Raw genomic sequence first — 26,850 nt, 5'->3', positions numbered from 1 at the left:
AGTAGGAGTAAGCTCCAGCCCCTATGACAGAGCTGTCAGAGCAATCAAGGGCTCTCTTTTCCTAATTGCTGTAGAAGGAAACCCCACAGGTAGGGGCTAGCACCTTCTGGCCTGGGGGGTAAACTCTGTACAGAGGAACTCTAGTAGATGATGTCATCAGTGACATCACAGGGGTTCCCCTGTCCCAAAAGAAAACCCTAGGGCCATAGAACACCCCAAAGAGTTATCTGATAACTCTTAAGGTAAAATTGTTGTGCGCACAGAGTACAATGACATGTTAATGTACATTTTTATTATTCTGCTGTTTATTTTTAACACCCAAGTTGTTCATTAACCCCTTGATGACAATTGCCGGTCCGGGCACGTCACCGAAAATCGTGACGATTATGACAATTGACGTGCCAGGACCGGCACGTCTTTAAACGGGTGAAAAAATCGATCCGTGATCGATTTTTTCACTCAAACGGTGTTGCTCTAATGCCTCGACATCGAGGCATTGAGCAACACCAAAAAAAACATTCCCGGCCCCCCCCCGATCGCTCCTAGGAGCAAATAAAAAAACATGTTTGAAAGACTGCACGTCTTTCAAACATGGCGGCGCCCGCCGCCTAAAAACGGGTTTAGGAAGCGATCGCGAGTCGCTTCCTTTGCTTAGCTGGTGTTGCTAAGATGCCTCAGTATCGAGGCATCTTTGCAACACCTGTTTAGCAAAGGAGGCGACTCACGATCGCTTCCTAAATGCTCAACTTACCTTCCCGGTGCCGGCGTCTTCGAAACACATGCGGTGTTTCAAGATGGCGGCGCCCATCAAGCCGGGGGCGGAGCCTGCTGTCATCATCGGGGGGGGGTGTTGCTGGATGTCATGGACATCCAGTGAATAACACCCCTAGTGGTCAGATCACTCATAAGAGTGATCATGATTTGCTAAATCAAAGGCAATGTTTTCTAAACATTGCCTTTGATCAGTATTGGATCTGCTTCCCTCCTTCACTTGCTTCTAGTGAGGGAGAGAGACAGATCAGTGTGTTTTTAGGTATTCTCAATAATATATATATATATTGATCCAAAGGCTCTTATAAGAGCCACCCATTTAATATTAACCCCTTCATTGCCATTGATCACTGCATAAACAGTGATCTTGCATAGTGGCAATTGTTTTGGGGGTTCTTTTTTTTTACATTTTTTTTTACTATTTTTTTTTTTTGTACTTTTTTTTTAGGGTTTTTTTAAATTTTTTTATTAGAGCCATTAACCCTTTCCTTCCCCACTATTTTTGCTGCAATTGTTGCCATGCAGCGGTATACGGCTGAGGAGGCATGTTCCAAATTTGGCCCTTTTGCCCCCAAACAATCTGACAAACCCATGCATGTGGGGTATCAATGTACTCAGGAGATGTTGCTGAACACATATCGGGGTGTTGTGTGACAGCAACAACATACCAGGAGCTGTAATTTTACACCTGAAGTACAAAGTATGTTTAAAAAACAGCAAAAACAATTACTATCACAAACTTTGACAAGGGTTGGTGGTAGGATTAGTGCATGGAAAGGGTTAAACTATCAGCATCTAAAATACCCTGGGGTGTCTAGTTTTCAAAAATATATGGTTTGGTGGGGTAAATTTAATTTGCTGGCTTCAAAGATGCCCCAAATACCACATGGAGACAGAATTACCAGATTCAGAGAAAAATGGTTTTGAAATAGCAAAACGCTACTTGTACTTATTGCCCCATAACGTGTAGAAGAAAGCAAAAAAACATAAAAACATTGGGTATTTCTAAACTCGGGACAAATAGTAGAATCTATTTAGCAGGTTTTTTCAGTAGTTTTTTATGATGAATAAAAGATTTTTCAAATAAAAGTGAGAAATTTTTTTTTTTTTTCAATTTTTCGTCATATTTTATTATTTTTATTATAGAAAATTACATCATATATAAAAAATTATGGTGTCTGAAGAAAGCCCTTCTTGTCCTGAAAAAAACAATATATAACTTGTGTGGGTTTAGTAAATGGGTTAAGAGAAAATTACAGCTAAACACAAACACCGCAGAAACGATAAAACAGCCATTGTCACGAAGGGTACAAAAAATAGAATCAGCCTTTGTCACGAAGGGGTTAAAGTATTTTAAATAAATAAAAAATTAGCATATTGTTTTTTTATCTGATTAATCGAAAAAAATAGTCGGCCAACTAATCGATTATAAAAATAATCGTGAGTTGCAGCCCTAAGGATATCCTCCAATTAGTGTCAGGTCGCCACTGAAGCCTCTTCCCTCACGCTGTTTTATGGCTGTGTCTGATATGATGTAATTTCATATCCGGCGTGAAGTCCTCACGCAGCCCTGTTTGTTTCTGACTGCGTGCACCAGAGCTTGGAGGAGGAGGTAGTCCGGGGAGCAAATCTTCCGCATTTTAGTGGATGTGAGGAGAAATTCATGAGGTGAAGTCCCCAGGATGATGGGCTCTGTATGAGGAGTGCTGTTATGCTGGGTGCCACCTGCTGAAATGGTGTTATTAATATAGCTTTAATATAACATTATTTAGCTGGTAATACACATGCCTGGTACATAGGGGATAATGTATGCATAAGAAAGTATCACATCACACACCAAATGATTTAGTGGCACCAGACAGATGTGTATTAACAGGTTTTATTAAAAAATAATTTGTACCAGGACAAATAGATGGAGTAGATTAGGCTACCATTTTAGTCCCTCGGACATTTTTTTTTTTTCCACACGCCAGATTTAATATGCATTTGTCTTTGGAAAAGCTACCTAGGACACTGAACTATCCCTTTAAACATTACATACAATGATCAAGTAAAATTAGTTAAAACTAAAATTAAAGCAACAGCCTACATACAAAAGTAGGACAGGGTTTTGTCATTGTGATTGAGAAAATGCTTAACGACCATAGAGTTTTATTAAAACATCAGTGCAAAATATGTTTCAAACAAATAATTTCAAAATGTTCTATTAATATTAATTATTAATATTAATAATTATTAGCATTTTTGTAATGGCTGAATGTTCGAGGCCACATGCTAAGTGTTTTATGCTCATGCCTGGACGGGCAGATCAAATGAGAGGGTCAATTTCCTTTGAATTAAAAGGAAAACTTTTTTCTGTAATTCTAAAACAGGAATGAAATGTTTATAACACACTATATTTACAAATAGTTAATAATGATAAACATAAGAAAAAAAACAGCACAGTACACAGTAGCTTGGCTACATACTTTTTCACTCAGTGAATGTTTCTGTATTCAGTTCAGCAGATAGCCCTCTTAAGTTGATTATCAAATGTACTTGTTAAATATTATTTATGTGTCCACTTAATGAGCTGAGAAGAAATAAAATGAGGCATGCAATTTTTCTTGAAGATTGGATGCAAGCAATTAAGGGTTCTGTAGCATCATAAAACTCATTGGAGAAGATTTACAGATCGGTTTTGGTAAAGCTAATCATTACCTGGAAAACATGCACTCTGTATTAAACTATATGCATTTTTGAGCAGTGTAGTGCTAAACATCTACTCCTTCTGTGGAGTTAAAATTAGTTCTTTTAAAATGAATTTTACTATTAACAATACTTTTTTTTCAGTCATGAGAATAATTAAGATATAGATCATGGAAATTAAATTTCCTTTGAAATATCCCTGAGCTAATTGCTACACAAGATACAGCTGAATTAGATATGAATGTGAGTCTTGTCAGACATATATTATACTTCCATTTTTGTGGATGAAGCTTTACCTGTTAGATTCCCATATGTATTTTAAACAGGTGTTCTCCCACTTGTCCCACCAGGGGGACAATATGGGTTTTGTATAAAGAGTATTTAATGTGCCGTATCACATAAACAATGCAAAGTGGGCATGAGATCTGCCCCTGCATTGGGAGTTGATTACTATGAAGACCGCATAAGGATGATTTTAAAGCACACGTATACATTTGTATTTTGAACTCGTTTTATCACAATGTGTATTTATTAGTGTTAGTTGGTCCCAGATGCAGAGCACCTTCCTTTTTTTAATACTCTTTTATTATTGTGCTTCTCTCTCCTGTCACTGTTATTTTAATCAGAACTGGGTGACACTAGGGGTTGTTTAAAAGGGTTGTTGTGTTGCAAACTTTTAAAATCGTTTTTTCATCATAGCAATCAGTGGACTGATACTGTTATACTTTACTAATATAATACATTAATCTACAATTTCACCATTTTGGCAAGGTAAGTCCAAATTTGGAACATTCCAAATAAATGAACACAATGCTGATACACCTTGCTCTACAAATTATTTCCGCAGGTGATATGATAACATGTAAATTGTAAAATGCATTGTATTTATGATAATCAGGGCCGGCCCAAGGCAAAATGCCGCCTGGGGCGAATTTTAAAATGCCGCCCCCCCCCCTTATCTACCCTTCTTCTCCCTCCGTCCCTGCCGCCCCCCCCCATTGTCTACCCTTCTTCTCACTCCCTCCCTATTATCTACCCTTACCCCCCCTTGTACTTACCTTTCAGCAGTCCTGCGGCGAGTCTCCCTGTTCGTCTCGTTGCCGGCTTGTTATGCTGTGCTTCGGAAATTAGGTAATCTTCCGGCACTCAGCATTACAAGCCGGCACCGAGACTGAACAGGGAGACTTGCCGCAGAGGAGAGAGAGAGGGGCACTGAGCGGGTACTGACAGCTTGGTAAGCGAAAACCACGCGGTGCCCTTTTCTCTCTCTTTCGCTTTAATAAAAAAAAAAAAAAGGGGGGGCTTGGGGCGGCAAAGTGCCGCCCCTTCAAAAGTGCCGCCTGGAGCGGTTGCCCCACTCGGCTCCATTGTTGATAATAGGTGTATATTCCACTGTTATAGGATTTTATTTATTTAATTTATCAAATTGCATAGTTTGTGATCAGTTTTTTGGACTGTTATTTGGGATCTTGATTGCTTCTCAGAAAATACCAAAATTCTGTAGCCATGGCAACTATTGATTTTTTGTTCCCATAAAAGCAATATATAAGAGTAAACTACAGATTCTCAGTTTATAATTGCAAGTGTACTGTATAGTATGACACAAACACATTTTCAGTCTCCTTTGCTCTAGTAGGTCCATACATAGGTCGGGATTGTTAACATCTTTATAAAAACTGTTAGTTTTGTACATTAGACAGCACAGGGGAGTTATATTTTAACAATATTAGAATGGTTTCTGTTTTCAGTAGATTCAGCCGTCTTTGTTTCCAGGTGGTCAGTTTAGGATCCAAGCTCTGTTACGGTATTTCTTTCTTGATCCTGGCTGTTAGTGCTTTGAAGTGTATATATAGTTCTTTCTTCATGTCTGTTGGTAATGGGCCAATATCCTCTACAGACGCTAGGTTTTTTGAATATGGTGTCTGTGGCGGAGAGTCAGTTTCCCGCTCCTCCTGGAGGGAAGATGGCGTCTCATGTAGATCCTCAGGGGACAAGTATATTGATTTTAGGATATCTCTTTGCTAGTTTTTCTCTTTAATCACCCCTCTTGAGATGGAGCTCTACTCATGTACCTTGATCCCAGAGTGCTGTCACTCCATGATCCCCCAGAATGGTTGCTATTTTCAAATCCACACGACTATGTTCCATACACAAACTTGTGTATGTCATAAAGGCCATATTGTCACTTGCATATTATTTTCTCAGTCTTGAGGCAGTCAGACACAAAGATAATGCCACTTACTCTGCTGTCAGCATGGAAAAAGCAACCTTTGTATTACAGAAAACATAGAAAATGTACTGACGTGATTGACTATAGCAAAAAAAAAACAACCTATGAAATTATTCATTTATTTTCCTTTTCACTTGACTTTACATTTTTATCTCCATCTCTGCAAGGCACATACCACACATCCTGGCCCTGTATGTCAATCAGGAACGGGAGAACACATGTATAAAAGGTGGCCGCATCAGTATTGTAAACAATAGAATATTCCTTGTGATTGGACCAGTTCATTGCTTGCTATAGTGGCAAGCCTATTTTACAATTTAGCACCAAAACTAATCATTATAGATTATGTTCAACATTTTTATACCGTCTTCAATGTTATATTTAATAATATAAAATGTGGTTTTAGTATCAATAAAATACTATTAAATATCACTTTTTTCCAGCAAATGTTGTCACTATCCCATGAATAGATTAAACCTTAAATCGCCCAGTGATTTAAAATAAACTTTTGATATTTTTTTGATAAAGTCTTTGATATTTAATACTGTCAGTTCTAGTTGCCATAGCATAACATGAGCTGCTGAATATACTTCATTTACAGAAAAAGTGTTAACCCTAGATTGTCCCATAGTTATAAATCTTTTAACATTTCTACCCTCTCAGAATAGATGTTTGAGAAAGCAAATGAAGAACTAATTATTCACATTTCACCCAATGGTAATATTGCTACATTAAAACCTTTAATCATGTTGTTGGTAATGCTTGTACTTGATGATAGTTACTATAAAATCATTGTTTATTCTAAGAGGAAATTATTTATTTTGCAAATGTCTTACAGATGTCTAAGCATCTTTCTAACAAAGTAATACAATGTTCTAAACATGAAATGCCAGCTTACCCAGGAGTCTAATTATGCTCAGAGAATTCCTTGCATCTAAATTTCTTGACAGAAAACTCATTATGTCATCCGTAAATGTGTAAGGTCAGATCTGATTTTGACAATAAGCACATTTCACATTTAAAAAAAATAAAAAATATTTACATAAATCAGACTCTAGCAAGAAGATTAAGGACATTAAATGTACCAAAGCAGTTTTACTGTCATTGGGTAGTTGTTTTAGGGGTTGATAGGTGATAAACTTAAGCGCAGAGAATGATAATATAGTAAGTATAGGACCAATGTAAGCTTAACCAGTGTATTTGTGGCAGGAGCAAAAGGGTAGGAAAATAATAAAGTAAGAAAAGAGAATAAGTACTGTAACCAGACTTGTCGGTCTGACATACCAGGTAGGCTGAGAAGAGGACCCCTAGGCGAAAAGAGATGAAAGACAAAAAAAAAAGAAAAAAGGGGGATCAGGGAAGGAAACAAAAAAGACGCACATTAGTTAGAGGACAGAGAGGTCCTGTGTTATAAAGCCTTATATTATAGGATATGTAGGATTTGCACATTGGAATAAGGTGTGAGTTGTGTGTACAGTATATATTTTACACTCACTGAAAGTGCCAACACTGCAATTAAACCTGAATAACGAGGTTTTAGTTTAGAAAAAACAATTCGTACAGTTTTTCAAACTAATTAACAGCTTTTGTTTAAAAAGAAAAACACAATAACAGAGCTTTCCATTAACCCCTTCGTGACAAAGGCTGATTTTACTTTTTGTACCCTTCGTGACAATGGCCTTTTTAACATTTCTGCGCTGCTTGTGTTTAGCTGTAATTTTCTTCTTTCCCGTTTACTGAACCCACACACATTAGATATTGTTTTTTTCAGGACAAGAAGGGCTTTCTTTAGATGACATTGTTTTGATTGTATCATATTATTTACTACTAAAAAAGTATAAAATATGGTGAAAAATTTAGAAAAAAATGACTGTTTCTAACTTTTAGTTGAAAAATCTTTTACTCATCTATAAAAGGTAATGAAAAAACCTGCTAAATGGATTCTACTATTTGTCCTGAGTTTAGAAATACCCAATGTTTTTATGTTTTTTTGCTTTTTTCTACCCATTATGGGGCAATAAGTACAGGTAGCGTTTTGCTATTTCAAAGCCATTTTTTCCAAATCTGGTAATTCTTCCCCCCATGTGCCATTTCGGGTATCTTTGAACCTGGCCAATGCAATTTACCCCATCAAATCATATATTTTTGAAAACTAGACAGCCCAGGGTATTCCAAATGCTAGTATTTTAACTATTTCCATGCACCATATCTACCACCAGTTTTTGTCAAACTTTGTGGTAGTCATTTTTTTGCATTTGTTTTGTCACACACATTTTACTTCAGGTATGAATTAAAAGGTTCTCGTTTATGTCACTATCACAAAACACCCCAATATGTGTTCAGCAACATATCCTGAGTACAGCGATACCTCACATGAATGATTTTGCCTGGCTGTTTGGGGGCAAAAGGGCCACATTTGGGGCATGCGCATTTTTCAATGTTGAACTTTGGCATTTGGGGATCCACTGCCTATGCCCTATTTGGTACATCTTTGAGCCGGGCCATTTCAGTGTGCCCAATAAACCCATATATTTTTGAAAACTAGACACCCCAGGGTATTTCAAATGCTAGTATTTTAACTCTTTCCATGCACCATATCTACCACCAGTCTTTGTCAAACTTTGTGGTAGTCATTTTTTTGCATTTGGTTTTCCACACACATTTTACTTCAGGTATGAATTAAAAAGTTCTCGTATATGTCACTATCACAAAACACCCCAATATGTGTTCAGCAACATCTCCTGAGTACAGTGATACCTCACATGAATGATTTTGCCTGGCCGTTTGGGGGCAAAAGGGCCACATTTGGGGCATGCGCATTTTTCAATGTTGAACTTTGGCATTTGGGGATCCACTGCCCATGCCCTATTTGGTACATCTTTGAGCCGGGCCATTTCAGTGTGCCCAACAAAACCATATATTTTTCAAAACTAGACACCACAGGGTATTTTAAATGCTGGTATTTTAACTCTTTGCATGCACACATTTTACCACCAGCATGTTTTCAAAGTTTGCAGTAGTATTTTTGTGTGTGTATTTTTCCCACACACACCTACTTTATGTATGAATTTACAGCTCCTGGTATATGCCGCTGTCACACGACACCCCATAATGTGTTCAGCAACATCTCCTGAGTGCAGTGATATCCCACATGCATGGGTGTGTCATTTTTGTGGGAACTAAAAGGCCACATTTGGTACGTGTGTATTTTTCTAATTGGAAATTAGGTGAGTGGCCATCCTTCCCCCGGTGTTAATTGGGACGTTGTTGAACCTGGCCAATTCAATTTACCCCATCAAATCATACCTTTTTTAAAAGTAGACACCCCACGGGCATTTAATATGCCAGTATTTTAACTCTTTCCATGCGAGAATTGTTTTAAGCTAATATGCTAATTTTAGGACTTGCTCACAAAAATATATTTTTTATATATATATATTTTTTTTGTGTCTTTTTAAAAAAAAAATTTTAACATTTTTTTTCAACTTGGAGGTTCCCCTGATAGTGACATCAGTGGGAAATGATTTTTACATTTTACTAGTTTTTTACTATTTTTTTTCTAATTATTATTAATTTTATTTTATTTTTTAATTTATTTTTACTAATCACACTGTGATTAGAAAGCTGGGTTCCATTGACTTGCATGGTGAATGCAGTACCTGTATTCAACCTGCAAGTGGAGCCAAAGTTCTCTAGATGGTCTGGACCATCTAGCGAACTTTTAAAATTTGTTGGTTCCTGTTACAGGGCAACGGCCATCTTGCTTGATGGCGAAGATCATCGGCAGCTGCGGCTGTGACCGCTCTCCGGAGCGGTCACAGCCCATCGAAAGGTAAGTGTTTGGTGTCGCTGGATGCCTCCTGATCGAGGCATTCCAGCGACACCATTTAAGTTTAGGAGGCGATCGTCGATCGCCTCCTAAACGCTTTTAAAACGGGCGTCCGCCGCCATACAAAGTATGGCGGATGTTGACGCCCCGTGGAGGGGCCAGAGATGGCCCCTTCGTTCCGATCGCGGCGTTGCTGAATGCCTCGAGGTCGAGGCATTCAGCAACGTTTTTTTGGGTGCAGAAAGCGAAAACAGATCGCTTTCTGCACCCGTTTAAAGACGTGCCGGTCCTGGCACGTCAATTGTCGTAAAGCACATGCTTTTCCGTGTCGTGCCAGGACCGGCAATTGTCGTTAAGGGGTTAAACATTTTTTTTATTAAAAAAACAAACAACAACTGTACACGTGCATGTATTTTTTTAAATTGGTTATAAAATTTACTTGATTTGCTGGAATCGGTGTGGGGTCAGTCCCCAGTCGCTCCTGTGATGTCCGTGTGTCAGGTGATATCCCACGCAGGTGCGTCAGATGTTTGAGAGCGGGGGCGTGGCTTCAGTGTTCTCTGGGGAGAGAACTGTGGGAGATGTAGTCCGCGGGAGCCGACGCCGTGACTACAGTGTATGACTGTAGTCACGGCGTGCCCACAGAGACGGCTCGGCGTGCCAACAGCGGCACGCGTGCCACGCGTTCGCCATCACTGCCTTAGCCTTTCTTCTTTTGAAGTACGCCGTGTGTTGATGTGATCTACCGGCCTCCTAGCCCTACTTTCCAATTCTCTGATCACTTTGCCACTTTTCTCTCTCACCTTCTTTCCTCTACCATCCCCCCAACTGGCAGATTTCAATATTCCAATTGATGACCCATCCTCAGCTGCTGCTTCTAAACTGCTATCACTCTCCTCTCTTGTAAGCAGAGAAGGGAGAGAGCGAGAAAGGACCCACAAATTTCAGACAAAAACTCTGAGCTTTTTGCTTCATTTTCATCTGCTACATGGAGTGTCTGACCTTGTTTTCTTGGCTTTATATGTCTACTCTATAGGACACTTTGGATTTTGTTCCGAAGTAATATAGTTGCACTTATTGCTGATTTCTGTTTTTAAGACAAATTCACAGCAACACATATCTGTTTTCCCATGTCTTGCATGACTATGTTTGATAGTCTTTAATTTCAAGCAGTCATGACCCTGGAGATCTGAATTCTCATCTTGGTGCAATAGCACCACTTGGAGTGATGCAGGCTTTTCATCTTTTTTTTTCCTTTTGTAACTGATGTTATTTACTTAATGGGATCATCAAATGTCATTTTTATTGTGGGTAAAAATGCAGAGTGGCCGTACATTAGTCATGTCAATGTAAAAAAGAGGGTATAACTGCCGCTCTCCCTATTCTTATAATTTTTTATATATATAAATATTTTCTGTTCTTTTTTTCTTTCATAACAATTGATATTTAATAAATATTTGAACAAATAACATTTTACTTATTTGTTGACACAGGCCCTTGCATGGAAATATGTTTAAATGTTTTGTTTTTTTCATACTGTTTTCTTGCTCTCAGCAATATAAAATTGTAGATATTATTACTTGATCTAAAAGCAAATCTTATTTGTAGCTTATTTTCCACTGCTGGGATTTTTTATTGCTTGGGGGCACATTGACAAAAGTAGTAAGAATATCAAATAAGTTATTTTTGAAATTATCCTAATGATTCTCTAGAGAAATCAATATTAATAAGAATAAATGCTTCAATACTGTAATTAATTCACTTTCTGACATGATTACGTTTCTTCCCTTTCTTTTGTCTGAAATTGATAAAATAATCCTTAAACCACGTAAAGTAACCAGAGTTTTTTTCAATTTTAATTCAGGCCCCGAAGGTGTGGCTTTCTGTTATTTGATTATTTTCTTATTCATGCACATTAATAGAAATTCCACAAAATTGATGCACATTTCTCTTACAATTAAGCTGCTATGCACCTCTCTCATGCTTCCCTAAGACTCAAGCACCACGCATACCTGAAACGTAGACTTGGCAGCTCTTACACTGAGGAATTATTCAAATTCTCATGGATATCTATATCAGCAACACTATATTACCCACCACCCAGACCAAACAAAATGCTTAACATGTGGCTATGGACTCGGTTCATACTCAAGGCTCTCACATACTTTGTATGCATTCCTTCCACACTCAATCAGCTCTGTAAAAAAAGCCCCAAATGTAGTCCTGCTGCAGGAGACACATTGGAAGCGAGTGAATAATTTAGGTTCAGTTGCATCGCCTATGCTTGCAGTTCCAAAAGGCAGCAGCCCCAGTTTTGGCGATCATGCTCCCCATCACACCATTGCTCCATGGACTTACTAAGGGGAGATCAAAAGTATTCATTGTAACCAACCCATATATGATAGAACCACTGTGCCTAACTGACACATCCTCTATAGCGATCTTACTCCATTAGCCCTTAAAATGCAGCTCACTGTCATATGCCGGAGCTCAGCATAGAGGATGGCAGCCACAGAGATAAGAAGTAGTGAGGGGGCACTGTATGGTTATATACAGCTTGCATAGGTAAGAATGCTACCAGCCAAATTCATTATGTTAAATTGTTTGAAACTCTTATTCTTTTTTCTTCAGCCTCAAACTAGATTGTGACCTGAGCATTACTTTGATCCCATGACTGAAGGGTAAGAGACTCTGAGGTGTATGGACAACCCTGTCAGTGATGACACAGGAGTAGCAACCATCTGAGGTAGGGATTATGGTTGCTCCATTAACATTAAGGGAGATTGCGAAAGGGATGTTAACATTGGTGGGAGAAAAGATAAAAAGTGCAGTTTTAAGAAGGATGAGTTATATGAATTAGGTACTGAAATAAGACAATCACTTGTCAGAAGTATGGATAGAGATCAGGGGAGGAAAGGAGAGTGTCTTCAGTATACAAGGGATACTATAAATACCAGGATAAAATGTGTTTGCAAAGGGAGACCATGTAAAGTGAGAACAGAATGGCTAGTTACTTGGGACATGTCAACTGATAGGGGAGGAGAAAATATTTTCAGAAAATAGATATTTAAATCAATAAATATATCAGACTTTTTGTGACATATAGCCTTTCAGTATGGTGAATATGATTCCTCCTAAGAGCGGCCCAACATTTTCTTGGTGTTGCTGAATGCCTCAATGTTGATTGCAGCAACACCAGCTGAGCGAAGAAAGCAATCAATGTTTGCTTTCTATGCTTGTTTAACCGCATGATGTGCCAGGCGTGTCATTAATTGTTAAGATGCATTTCTGTGATGTGTCTGGCACATCAGTTGTCATCGAGGGGTTAAACTCCCTTATTATATTAACCTACCGTTTCTGTTGGGAAGCTGTTCTACCAATCTCTCAGTAAAGTAAAACATCATTACATCATATCTAAACCTCTGAAATTCTACTTTTGGATTATGACCTCTTGTTTCAACATTTATCTTCATCTGAAATTTTTTTCCATCATGAACCTTGTTAAATACCTTATTCAGTAAAACATTTCTATCACATCCATTCTCTTTCTTCTGTCCTTCTCTGGGCTCTAGAATAGTCAATATCCTTCTGAGGATAGGGTCTCGAGAACAGTACAAAATAATCTAGGTGCGGTCTAACCAGATGTGTGCGCAGTGGCAAAACAACCTAATGCCTTTAGTACATGGCTTGTTCTATGCAATACTTGTGTTGCTTGTTTACCTTTCCCATTAAGTTATTGCTTCTCTATTGTTAATTCCCTGGTGTTGCTTAGGTAGGGACATACAACAAGAAATTAGATATTAGATTAATCAAAGAAAAGATTATATCATGCCTGTGTTCTCAGCTTCCCCAAGGTAAATAAATATCATCCAAACAATTGCCCTGATGGACAAAGAAAACACTGATGCATAGGTGGTTTTAATCAGCTACTTATGTTAAAATATGGTAAACGCTATGAAGGCAGCAGTTCCCCAATGAGTTGTTTTTGTGTAACAGAAATCTACAAAAAACTGTTCTTTATAAAACTTTTTGGCCCACAGTTATCACAGTTACAATCTCCACTACAAAGCTAATTTGTCAAATTTTTCATGTTTCACATTCCAAAAAGCATAACCTGATAATAACCAAATGCAACATTATTACCATGTTTATTGCAGACTATATTAAACTTTTGGAACAAACAAAAATCCTATATATCCTGGAGTCATGTCAATAGAAATAAACGGTAGGAACAAGCTCAAAAATTACCCTCTGGCTAAAACTTTCTGAAATGTTTTGCAGCTGGCCCAAGTTAATAGCAATAATTTAATAGCTTTTTTCAAAATGTATTCTTTCTCAGCATTGTGTCAAAATGCAATTTTACCAGACAAATAAGACATGAATTGCTGATCCTCACTTTTTGATGATGCAAAGGGAAAATCTGTAACCTTTTAGAAAGATTAAACTGTAAATCAGCAGTAGTTATGTGCTGTCTTAATGTCTCCTTTTCTAGTATGATTATGCAGCCCTGCTGCTATTTATATGCAAAATCAATTCCGTTTTAATAGAGTGCCTGATCACCTGTTCATTTTCAGTGGTTTGGTCACCTCTATCAAATACATTTGATGTAGACATGATTTTTTATCAAGCAATGCAAATGCGTATTGTAAACAGGCATGTTGTTGTTGATGACCTCCAAAAACCAATGTTTCAGTGCCACTTCATAGAAGTGCAGTCCCACCTATTACTGTACTTGTAATTAAGCACAATGTTAAGAAATCATTCTTGTTATTGCAGAAAGCTCAAACCCTTATAGAAATAATTCTTTAATTATGTAATATTTTGTGGGGGAAACATGCCATGTGACATAAAATAGGTACTGCTAAGCTATTGCCAGATAAACGGAAAATGTTTCTTAAAATATAACAGTGGCTATTTATGATGGAGTCACAAGCTCAAAATATTGTCAAAGCAATGTGAAATTATCATAACCAAGAGAACTTGCGACCAATCCGGCAAATGTTGAGATTTTTGCACCCACCATTAACTGCCCGCGTTCTAGTTTTTAAAAAAAATACCCTGACAATTTTGATGCAAAAACAGAGGCAAGTCTCACTTACTAATATCAAAATTTGCTCAACATACTGGAAAGCGTAGTTAATGTGTTTTGGTTATGAACTGATGCTCAAAATTATACTGCATATTTAAGATGTGATCTTTCAAATTATATATAAAAAGGCAATTTTATGTTCTGATCCCATACACTCATTACTCTTTTAATACAGGACTTGCCTGAGATTACTACATGATCAGAAAGTCTTTTATTAACAACTGCTCCCAGATCCTTCACTATAGCGGATTTCCCCTGTAAGTGGCCATTCTATTTCTAATTACCATGCCTTCTAAGTTAAAAAGCTTCTGCTTTTCTACTGCATACCCTCCTAGTTTGTTTAAATTCCTCAGCAAGTGACGGTATCCATTTCTGATATAATATGGTGTCACCCATTCTATACAAAAATATACATGTACCCTTACCACTTCAATACATGTAGTGGTAGTCAGGATACATTTTGAATGAAAATATAGTATTTGAATTATTTCATGACATGATACACATTTCATTCAGAGTATTGAAAACATACTTATGTATTTTAAAATGTAAACTATTTTATGTGAAAAATAATAATGACAATAAAAGTTTTGAATAAATATGCAAACAACAGGCACAGTTTACCAGGAAAGTGGTTATTGCATACCGCACATTATTTCGTGATTGTTTTTTGGTTTTAAAAAGGCTGTCATTTGAATCATGAAAAAAAAGTTCTCGTCTTATTTGTGGAAACACAAGGCCAGAAGCCACTAAGTGATGTATGTGCAGCCGCACATTACATTCCGTACACTTTTGCAGCCTGCGGCTGAGCATATCCAACCGACTCCGGCACACTGCAGGACTCAATTTGCAACAGCAGTATCTGTACATTTGTGCACCGGCCCACTGGGCCTTTGGGTGGCATGCCAGATGGCCAGACAGGACCTGCTATGCAGCACCACTCAATACTTGAGATTTCTGGATGTTTTTATTAGACTTTTTAAGTATATTTACAGTCAGATTCCCAAACTGGACAAATTAGTTTTTGTCAATGACAAGATGTTCTCAAAATGCAATATATTACTGCCTTACAACTAAATTCTCTTATCTTGAACAACCTATTTTAAGGAGCATAGCTCCACCATAATAAAACCATTTATAGGTTATCAACACATCATATGTTCCGTGCAATACTGGTTTTATGAGTTCTTCTTCATAGCCTGCTCTATTTTGTTGGATTGAAAGATTGTAATACCTAGGCTTGAAGAAATCAAATAATGTATCTACAGTACCTCAGGCACTTGAGAGGCCTGTAGATACTCTGGCTTCCCTCATTACAAATGTCAAGTTTTGCATTTCCACGGCAACAATGAGCAAAGGTCATTTTTGTGGAAAAGGTGTGAACAGAAATGTTCTGATTTCAAAAGATGTACACTATTTCCCTACATTTAGTATTTTTGCCCATACTCATTCTTCTAAAGGTTACAGGTGTGCTTAATTATTTGCTACAAGCCAATATATAAAAAAAAAAATATGACAATATAAAGTTAATTATAAGTAAATTTTTTGATGGTGAAAGTGAAATTTGCAGGTTTTAAGCAATTTTTTGCTCAAAAGAGTAAATTGATATGAGTCAGGTTTTTCAAATAAGGTAAAAAATGATGTTGCTAAATGTACCTTTTTGATATGAGACAATATTTTCCAGAATACCTTCTCCAGCTTTCAGATGAAAATTGCCCTTAACAACTGTACGTTCCTATTCTTCATCCACTTTAAAGATAATTGAGCTATTACATCTCCATGCAAACATTTTATTTTTACTTAAGTATATACTTTCCACTTCAATTTTAATGGAACACCTTGACAGAACTAGGGTCCAGAATATCAGTATATTGTCCTTTGCGTATAGCAGGAATGATTGCATTAAGATGATTGATGTCTCTAGAAACTAATATTCAATCTATTATTTATAGCTATTTAGTAGCACAGTTCGAAAAAATTATTTCTTTTTTACTTTCCTTGCTATCCATTTGCTAACCATTTTGATGGTGAGACATAATGATACAGATCAATAGTACAAAAGAATAAGTGTATATAGTGTATATATATATATATATATATATATATATATATATATATATATACCGTATTTGCTCGATTATAAGACGAGGTTTTTTCCAGAGCAAATGCTCTGAAAAATACCCCTCGTCTTATAATGGGGGCCGTCTTATAATCAGACCTCAGGTCTGACTATGAGACTAAGATCCAGATCCCCTGCAGCGATGCAGGGGACCTGGATCCTCCTGTGTTACTTACCGGTGCTTCTGAGTCCCCGGTGCTTAGTCCGGGCAGCGTGTATAGCTCTACGCAATTCGCGTAGAGCGGAAGTTGTGTACGCGAATCGCGTAGAGTTCTACAAGCTGCCCGGACTAAGCACCGGGGACTCAGATGCAGGGGACCTGGATCATCCTGTGTTATGCCCCCCCAACTTACCGGTGCTTCTGAGTCCCCGGTGCTTAGTCCGGGCAGCGTGTAGAGCTCTACGTGATTCGCCTAGAGCGGAAGTTGTCTACGTGAATCGCGTAGAGATCTACACGCTGCCCGGACTAAGCACCGGGGGACTCAGAAGCTCTGGTAAGTTTGGAGGAGGGAGGGGGAGGGAGTGTTAAATGGGGGGCATAAGGCATTTCTGGAGGCAGAGTGCTCTGTGAAATGCCTTTTAACCCCCATTAATGCCACTCTGCCGCCAGAAATGCCTTTTAACCCTCTATATGCCACTCTGCCTCCTGAAATGCCCTATACCTCCCTATATGCCACTCTACCCCATAATATGCCTTTTAACCCCCTAAATGCCAGAGTGGCATATAGGGGTATAAGGCATTTCTGGAGGCAGAGTGGCACATAGGGGGTCAAAAGGCATATCATGGGGCACAGTGGCATATAGAGGGTTAAAAGGTGTATCATGGGGCACAGTGGCATTTAGAGGGTTAAAAGGTATATCATGGGGCACAGTGGCATATATGGGGTATAAGGCATTTCTGGGGCAGAGTGGCAAGCCTGGGGCAGATGTGCATAACTGGCGGGGCAGGTTGGGGAAAAAGTAAATAAAAACAAAATATTGTTCTCAATCGTAGCTTTTATTAACAAACAATTGTTCACATAGTTTACATGAATTAACATTTACTGGTAAAACTTTCCCTATAGGGTCGTCTTATGTTCAGGCTTTTTCTTTTTTTCATAAATTAATATTCAGATTTTGGGGGGTCGTCTTATAATCGAGCAAATACAGTATATATATACACACAATATGGACAAAAGTATAGAGACACCTGTCCATTACACCAACAGGGCTTTTTATAATATTGCAATTGAAATACATCAACATTAATATGAAGTTGGTCCCCCCAACAGCTTCCACTCTTCTGGGAAGGCTTTCCACAAGATTTGAGTGTTTCAGTAGAGGATTTCTGAGGTCAGGCACTGATGTTGGGCGAGAAGGCCTGACTCGCAATCTCTGTTCCAGGTCATTCCCAAAGGTGTTCGATGGGGTTGAGGTCAGGGCTCTGTGTAGGCCGGTTATTTCACACCAAACTCATCTAATCATGTCTTTATGACCTTGTTTTGTGACCTGGGGCACAGTCATGCTGGAATAGAAAAGATTGTTACACAAACTAGCCCTACAAAGTTGGAAGCATAGCATTGTTCAAAACATCTTGGTATCTCCCCTTCAGCATACCAAGACATTTTCAATATACCTAACCCTGATTAGGTGGGATTGAGTTTCAGCGGCCTGGGGCAGAATGTGTGAAGTATTGCAACTAAATGAAGCATAACCTCTACATGTATCTTAGTAGTCTTCATATGTTTATTTCTTTGCTTTGAGTTTTTTTATTCCCTAAAATTGCATTTTTGATGGGGGTTTTTGTGAAAAAGCCAGATCGAGAAGTAGAAAATCGCAGCGATGGAAGGTGGTCTAAAAATTTTACGTTTTAATTACCTTTAACTTAATTAATAAGCTGTATAAAGGTCGTTTTTATTAGTTGTGACTTTGGTATTTCTAAATCATTTCACACTGACTGTAGGTATTGACAGTATGTCATAAGTATACAGCATTCGTCACAGAGACACTTGTAAACATCTCATGCTAACTTAAATTTTTGGTGCATAGCCTATCCACAATCCTTCAATTGTATTGGTTTTACAGGCAATGAAGAATAGCTTGATGACGCTATCTGGTGGGCTTAAGCTAGGTACCTGGCTTGGTGGCAGGTGCAGGATGGTGAACTTTTTCTCTCCTTAGCAGTGGCTCCTTGGGGACTCTTTCTGGTTTTGTGCCAGGACCAGCACAAGTAAGCTTGGCTCTTAGTTGAAGCTATTGTTGTCTAACATGATGCTTGATAGCAAGATCTGAATGAACATATTTATATTTTTATCGATATAGAATTATGAGATGAATGTTGTTCTTTACATATAATATAGAGGGGAATAATAATTGCAGTTGTAGAAGTACAGTAGTCACACAGATTGAACAATATGCATTTATTAGAAAAGGAAGGCTCAACCTTTTAAGGCGTGTAGTTTAAATACAGTGTCACGGCTAGAGGACCAGCAGTGCAGGAACCTGGTATCATCCACCGGTACGGGAGCAGAGCAGTATATTGGTTGCAGCAGGCAAAAGAGTAGTCGTTACACGGAGCCGAGGTCGGGAGTAGGCAAGGACAGGATAATCAAAAACAAGCTGGGTCAAACACAGGAGATAGACAGGAACGTCAAAAACAAGCCAAGGTCAGAAGCCAAAATCACGAAGTATTTAATAAGCACAGCCAACATGCACAAGGCACTATCACAGGCAATGAGCTAGTGCAACAGCCAGGTTTAAATAGACCTACTAATTGTATTTCCCGCCCCGCATGAAACAGAGGCTTGAACGCATAGGTGTAGTGTCTATAAGAGGCCACACGGTGGTGCGCGTGTGTACAGAGCCAGAGTTCATGCAGTCTGCGTTCAGGAAACCTGCCAGCGGCTACAGGCGACGAGGGGCTTCAGTAGAACGGCGGTTCGGGGGAACGGAAGGTAAGTACCCCGTAGTTACATACAGTCTGAATGGTAAAGCTGCCTACCAAAATAGCCATGTTTCTGAAAACCATAGTTAAAAAAAATATTAAGCAAAGTAAAAAAAAACCAAAAAAAACCTTGACATTGCTCCCATAATTACATTCTAACATCTCCAGCTCTGTACATTAACTCCAAGAAACCATTTTCTGTGACTAACACCAGTATAAACTAAGGTCCTGAACAGTGTATTTGACAATCAAGATCAACTGTATGATTAATGCTGATGAAATATTACAAAACATGTTCTTGTATATTGAGTCAGTGTTTCAAGAATACCTAGTATACAAAGCATTTTTTATACAACACCACACCGGTTTCAGTGACTATTCGCCATTTTGTAGATGACCATTTTTTTACGGCATTAAAAGGAGTAACTGCAACATACTTGAAACATTTGTGAAAGGATCCGAACCTGAATATAACCATCTATAACAAGGCTTATAGAAGTCACTTGTGCCTATCTGGCATGTGCTAAAATATCTACCACAATGCCTGATGCTTATTAATGGCTCATTTGATTATGTACAACCTACAAATACCTAGGCATCACTAAAGAAACACAATAGAAATCACACACATTCACATATGTAAGGCAAGGCAATTAATACTCTAACACCCAAGGTATTCAGAGGTCTAATGCACATTAACAGACCCATCTCTAGCCAAGGAAATAAATATTGCAGTCAATTAGACAACCATACATTTAATGGTATAAACGCACTGAAAATCTGCCATTCAAACCATTGAAAATCCTGCCCTGAAAGGTATTCAATGAGTTGTGCACTTTGTACAAGCACTAAAATCTTTGCACATGCATTTCAAATAATTTTCCATTTTGTTTGTCTAAACTAAGTATAAACACTGTACAGTGCATCCTAAAAGTTGTTAGAAGCAGGTAAAATGGGCAAATGTAAGAATATGAGCAATGTTGACAAGGGCTAAATTGGTTAGACGATTAGGTCACAACATCTCCAAAACTGCAGCACACCTTCAGAGGTCAAGTGAAGTCCATGCCTTGATGGGTCAGGGCTGTTTTGGTAGCAATATATATATATATATATATATATATATATATATTATTTTGAAAAAATAAAACAATTTGAACTAATTTGTATAGTAAAGTTTGTGCTATATTTTAATTCTCACAATATCAGTGGGAGACATGCAATCAGATAAGCCAGTAAATGACTAATATAGCCCTTTAAAATTGTTACAGAAAATTCAATAAAAGAATAGCATGCAGTTCAAGCCTCATGTCTTTAAGATATAGATAGCCTGCAGTTTTTATCAGATTTGATTTTGCAATAAATTTATATTATTCATTACAGATGTACCATAAATTATTTTGGAATATGATGTGCGCAATTTAATACTTCAATAATTAAATAAATAAAGTGTTATGGGTTATATCGCTAGGATGTTTGTGTTCTACTAAAATACCAATTTGAATGTGTCACAGTTAAAATAAACAATTAGAATGTTGCATATCTGAGAAGATAGTCTCTTCAATGTTAATATGTGTCAGCAATTAATAGATTGTTGAAGTGAAATATCTGGTCCCCATGGAAATATATGTGTTAAAAGGTGTTCCTTCCGTGGAAGATTTATATTCAATACTTTAATTAATATCTAGTTACTGTTATTGGAAAATGGCTTTAATAATTATTTTCATTAACAAAACCACCAGAAATAAAGCAGAAAGAGTAAAATGCATAACTAGCTTGACACTGAATGCACCTGAAAGAGCTTATGCTAAACATTAAACGTGTGTGTGTGAAAGAGAGATAATATGACTCATGTAAGCATTCTAATTCATTTTAAGGCACATATTTATTATTTATAAAAATAGCTTTATACTATACTATGATGCCCTTCTTTATTTCTTTGTAAATATAGTACAAAAAAAGGATCTTCAACAATAGTTTAAGTAATTATCGCCTAATTGTCAGGATCAAGGTGAGGAACCCGATATGCAGGAAAACCCAGCAAAGTCCAAATCAAGCCAAAGGTTCAGCAGCGTAGCCGGTAACAATAGCCAGAGGGTCAGGATCAATGTTCCCTCTAATTTTTCTTAGGTGGTGTGCGCAGAAAATTTCTCTTGTGCAAAAATTTTCCCAGAGCCAAAATTTTGTGCGCACAATATGCTTCTGCAAACGTTAAATTTAAATTGTTATTCTATATTTTTGGTACAGCTCGCTCATGGTTAATAACACTACATTATAGTGTGATAATGTAGTATTAGTTACACAACAGTATTACTTACTGTAATGTTTTTTTAAAGGTGAAATTCTCACTGCATAAGTAAATTATGAGCGAATCATGAGCGGAGGCTCCAGGCCGCATAAAGGATAAAAAAAACAATTGGGAAAAACTGTTGTGTGCAGGGGCGTACCTAGAGTATTTGGCACCTGGGGCGGATCCTGTACGTGGGACCCACATACACACACTTTAAAACTGCATAGCTTCTATCGTTAGGCAAACATTGACAGGGGTACAGCATAACTGTTATCATTATTTACTAAGGCAGACATTGACGGTGGTACAACATAACACCTATCACTATATACTGAGGCAGACATTGACGGTGTTACAGCATAACTGCTATCATTATATACTGAGGCAAAAATTGACGGTGGTACAGCATAACTGCTATCATTATATACTGAGGCAAACATTGACGGTGGTACAGCATAACTGCTATCATTATATGCTGAGGCAAACACTGACAGTGGTACACCAGAACATCTATCACTATATACTGAGGCACGCACTGACGGTGGTACAGCATAACACCTATTACTATACATTGAGCCAGACATTGACAATAATGCAGCATAACCCCAATCACTATATACTAAGCCAAACATTGATGTGGTGTAGGCCTACCACTTTAGTGTCTGGCCTGGTATCTATCTATATATATATACTATATATACATATATATACATATATACATATATATATACATACATACATATATATATATGTATATATATATATAAATATACATATATATATATACATATATATATATATATATATATATATATACATATATATATATATACATATATATATATATATATATATGTATATATATATATATATATATATACACACACTATATATATCTATATAGGGATGCACCGAAATGAAAATTCTGGACCTGCAAATTTAGCATTCACTTGACTGAAACCGAAAATGACCCCCCCACACATTTAAAAACAAAAACAAAAAAAACACTTTTATTAAAAGTAAAACCAAAATTAGACAAAAAAATCAACAACAATATATATATATATATATATATATATATGATTAACAGCAATCCCACTGGTTGCTTGGGCATGATAGGAGTGGAATTGCTGTTAGCAATCATATATATATATATATATATATATAAATTTAGATTGTTATCAAATTTTTCTGTCCAATTTTGGTGTGTTACTTACTTTTAATAAAGGTGTGGTTAACACACCAAAATTAAACAAAAAAATATATAATTTCTACCAGCAATCTCACTCCTATCATGCCCAGGCAGCCAGTACATGCTGGAACCTGAGCATGAAAGGAATATGATTACAGCCTCCCTATGCCATGCTATCCCCCCCACACACACTTACACATCCATGCTATCACACACACACACTCATTCACAAACATTCAGTTTAAACTACAGCATAACACCCATCACTCTCACACACTTACTAATTCACTCTCACAGAATGTTTTCTTACCTTTTTTCTGTCACTTTTCCTCCTCTTTGTTCTTCCTCTTCTATGTCCTCTCCTTCCGGTGCAGTAAAAACGGTGGGCGTGGCTTCAGTGCTGTGCGCCGGGATCTGACATCAAATCCCGACGCACGGCATCAGTTGCCGTGCGCATCGCAAGGGAGCAGGATCGGAGGTCCTCCCGCTCCCTTGATTGATTTTAAGCTGGTTGGAGGGAGATCCTTGATCGGGGAGATCAAGGATCTCCCTTCAACCGGCTTAAGGGAAACTGAGCTTGCTCCTCTAGCGGCGGACATTACACGAACAAAAATTGTGCGCACAACCGGTAGCGGACCGCCCCCCCCCCTGCGGTACGCTACTGGTTGTGCGCACAATTTTTGTTCGTGTGCACTCCCTCTGAAAGCTATGTGCGCTCGCACAAGCGCACAGCTTAGGGGGAACACTGGTCAGGATTGGAGACAGCAACGTAGTCGGTAACAATAGCCAAAGGGTCAGGATTGGAGATAGCAGCGTAGTCGGTATCAATAGCCAAAGGGTCAGGATTGGAGATAGCAGCGTAGTCAGTAACAATAGCCAGAGAGTCAATAACAGGAATCAGGAGAAACAACAATGTAGCTCTTAACGGCACAATAACTGAGCACTGAATGATTCTCAGTGCTCATTTTTAAATCTACCACCAGAGGTCGCCCTAGCCCTAACCTGTACGTGGTGACGGTGGTGCGCGTTCGCCGCCTTCTCCATTCAGGAGTGAATAAGGAGAGGTGGGGGCGCGCGCGCGTGCTCTTTAAGACCGGCATCGTGGCGACGATGGAAAGCAGAGATGAGGTCGGGAGCATGGACTTCGTTAGCTGATTCCCATGAATCTTCATTGGGGTCATACCCTTTCCAGTGGTCAGGTATTGGAGGCGACCGTAATGTCGTTGTGAGTCCAGAATCTCCTCCACCTCATATTCTTCAATGTCATCAATCAGGACAGGAGCGGGAGGATCAGGTCGTCTGTTAGGAAAGGGATTCTCCTTCCATAGTTTTAGGAGACATATGTAAAAAACAGGGTGAACAGACATGGTGTCTGGTAATTCGAGTTCCACCACCAAAGATGAGATGACAGATACGAAAAGGTCCTATGTACCTTGGGACCAACTTCTTAGAGGGACAGTTGAGATGGAGGTGTTTGGTTGATAGCCAAACCATGTCGCCCATATGATATATTGGGGCGTCAGTACGGTGTTGATCTGCAAAGCGTTAGTGTTGTTGTTGAGTCTTTTGTAGTGTCTCGCGAAGGATTTCGAATGTTCTGGTGAGTTTGCAAACGTGTTCGGATACTGAAGGAACAGCACATGAAATGGGAGAGCCTGGAAGCATAGCAGGATGGCATCCATGATTGGCATAAAAGGGGGACATCTTAATGGAGCGATGAGTATGGTTATTATAAGCAAACTCGGCTAAAGGTAGGTAATGGTCCGCATCATCTTGGAGATAAGAAGTGAAGCAGCGCAGGTACTGTTCCAGAGTTTGATTTGTGCGTTCCGTCTGGCCGTTACTTTGTGGGTGGAATGCCATAGATAGGGACCGTTGAATGTGTAACTGTTCGCAGAAAGCCTTCCAAACGTGGGAGGTGAATTGGGAGCCGCGATCCGTAACTATTCTTGTGGGTAAGCCGTGAAGGTGGAAGATTTCACGTATGAACAGTGCGGCTGTCTCGGTGGCGGAAGGGAGATGATTAAACGGAAGGAAGTGCGCCATCTTCGTAAAGCGGTCGACCACAACCATAATCATAGTCTGATTATTGGAAGACGGTAAATCAGTAATGAAATCTGCTGTAATATCAGACCAGGGTCCCGAAGGAATAGGAAGGGGTTGTAAGAGATCAGCTGTTTTTTGATGGATCTCTTTGGAGCGGGCACAGGTACCACAGGATGTCAAGGCTGAGTTGGGATCAGAGCGCAGCGCAGAGAGACACCGGGTGCAAGGGAGTGAAGTAAAGGGTAATCCAACACACAAAGTCCAGAATATAGCCAAGGGTCAAAAGTCCGTGTAATCAAATCAGAAGGTTCGCAGTACAACAAGGGTAATCCAAAAACAAAGTCCAGAAATCCAGCCGAGGTCAAAAGTCCGTAATAATCCAAAAACAGCAATAGGGTATAGGAATCCGGTAGGGAACTTGAACAACCAAGTACTGAAGGTACAGGGTTGCAGGTTTAAATAGCCCGCCTAATTGTTGCTCCTCCTCTCTCTCTGTGGCTGTCAATTAGTCCCTAATCCCTCCCCTCTGCGGTTAGACCGCAGGACACGCCTCCCCTGGCTGTCAGTAGCGGTCTGGGACCGCAGGACACGCCCCCCTGGCTGCCAGCAGCGGTCTGGGACCGCAGGACCCGCCCCCCCGCCATACTGGTAGTCCTGGCGTGCGGCTGCCGCCGCAACGGAGACCGGGGACGGGGCCCGCGGCACGGAGATGCCGTTCCGTGCGGCCGAGGATGAAGCTGCCCGGCGGGAACTCCGCCGGGTGAGGACCTCCGTCGCCGACGGGTTGGGACCCGACGGACACATGGCCGAGGACGCGGGCGCCCGGCGGTGTCGCCGCCGGGCGAGAGCCCCCGCCGACGACCGGTAGGGTCCTGACACAGGAGTTCACGAAGGATATTACATCTTTCTTCATCTCGGGCCACCAGAAGGAGCGCTGGATCAGATCGAGAGTTTGTTTGATGCCCCCGTGACATGCAGTGGGAGTGTTGTAAAATGACTGTAAAATCTGTAAACGATCCTCAGGTGGAACATAAAGATAAAGATAAAAACCCTGTTCATGACGTAATCCGGGAATCTCAGGTGGGCTAGATCTGCTAGAATGTTGGCGTACTGAATCCCAAACCGAATGAGTTACAGCCAAAAAGTGGTTAGAGGATAAAACGGTATCCTGATCTGGCGGAGCTGCTGCAGGAAGTTCATGCATTCTGGACAGGGAGTCTGCCTTGGTGTTGAGAGAACCTGGACGGTAGGTAATATGTAATGGAAATCGGGTAAAAAATAAAGACCACCTGGCTAGCCGTGGTTGCAAACGTCTGGCGGATCAAAGATATTCTAGGTTTTTATGATCCTTGAAGACCGTAATGGGGTGAAGGGCCCCTTCGAGGAGATGTCGCCACTCCTCCAGTGCAAGCTTTATGGGTAACAATTCCTGTTCGCCGATGCAATAGTTTCTCTCGGCTGGGTGCAATTGGCCGTCAATGTCCTGTCGCTGGGAAAGGATGGCACCGGCGGCGGTGTCGGATGCGTCAACCTCCAGTGTATAAGGTCTTTGAGAATCCGGTAATTGGAGTATGGGGGCGGAAGCAAATTTCTTTTTGCTTCGGTCCAGTTAAATCTTTGTTTCTTTGATGAGAGCGCGGTGATAGGTTGTATTATGTGGGAGAAGTTACGAATAA

At 39.2% G+C, this 26,850-nt stretch overlaps 1 protein-coding gene across 1 annotated transcript in view; it reads right to left on the bottom strand.

The window, feature by feature from the left end:
* LOC149305398 (neuropeptides B/W receptor type 1-like) overlaps positions 1-26,378 on the bottom strand; it is a 106,251-nt gene extending 79,873 nt beyond the window's left edge. The window contains exon 1 of the mRNA XM_089477491.1: positions 25,821-26,378. Coding sequence (XP_089333617.1) covers positions 25,821-26,378 — 558 coding nt within the window. The remainder of the gene's footprint in view (positions 1-25,820) is intronic.
* Positions 26,379-26,850: the final 472 nt, after the last annotated feature.

This window comes from Sceloporus occidentalis, unplaced genomic scaffold, assembly GCF_023333645.1.
Source record: "Sceloporus occidentalis isolate IW3139 unplaced genomic scaffold, rSceOcc1.0.p SCAF_11, whole genome shotgun sequence".
NCBI classification, from domain to species: Eukaryota; Metazoa; Chordata; class Lepidosauria; order Squamata; family Phrynosomatidae; genus Sceloporus; species Sceloporus occidentalis.
Note: the sequence above shows the minus strand (reverse complement) of the source record. Positions and strands in the feature narration are given on the sequence as shown.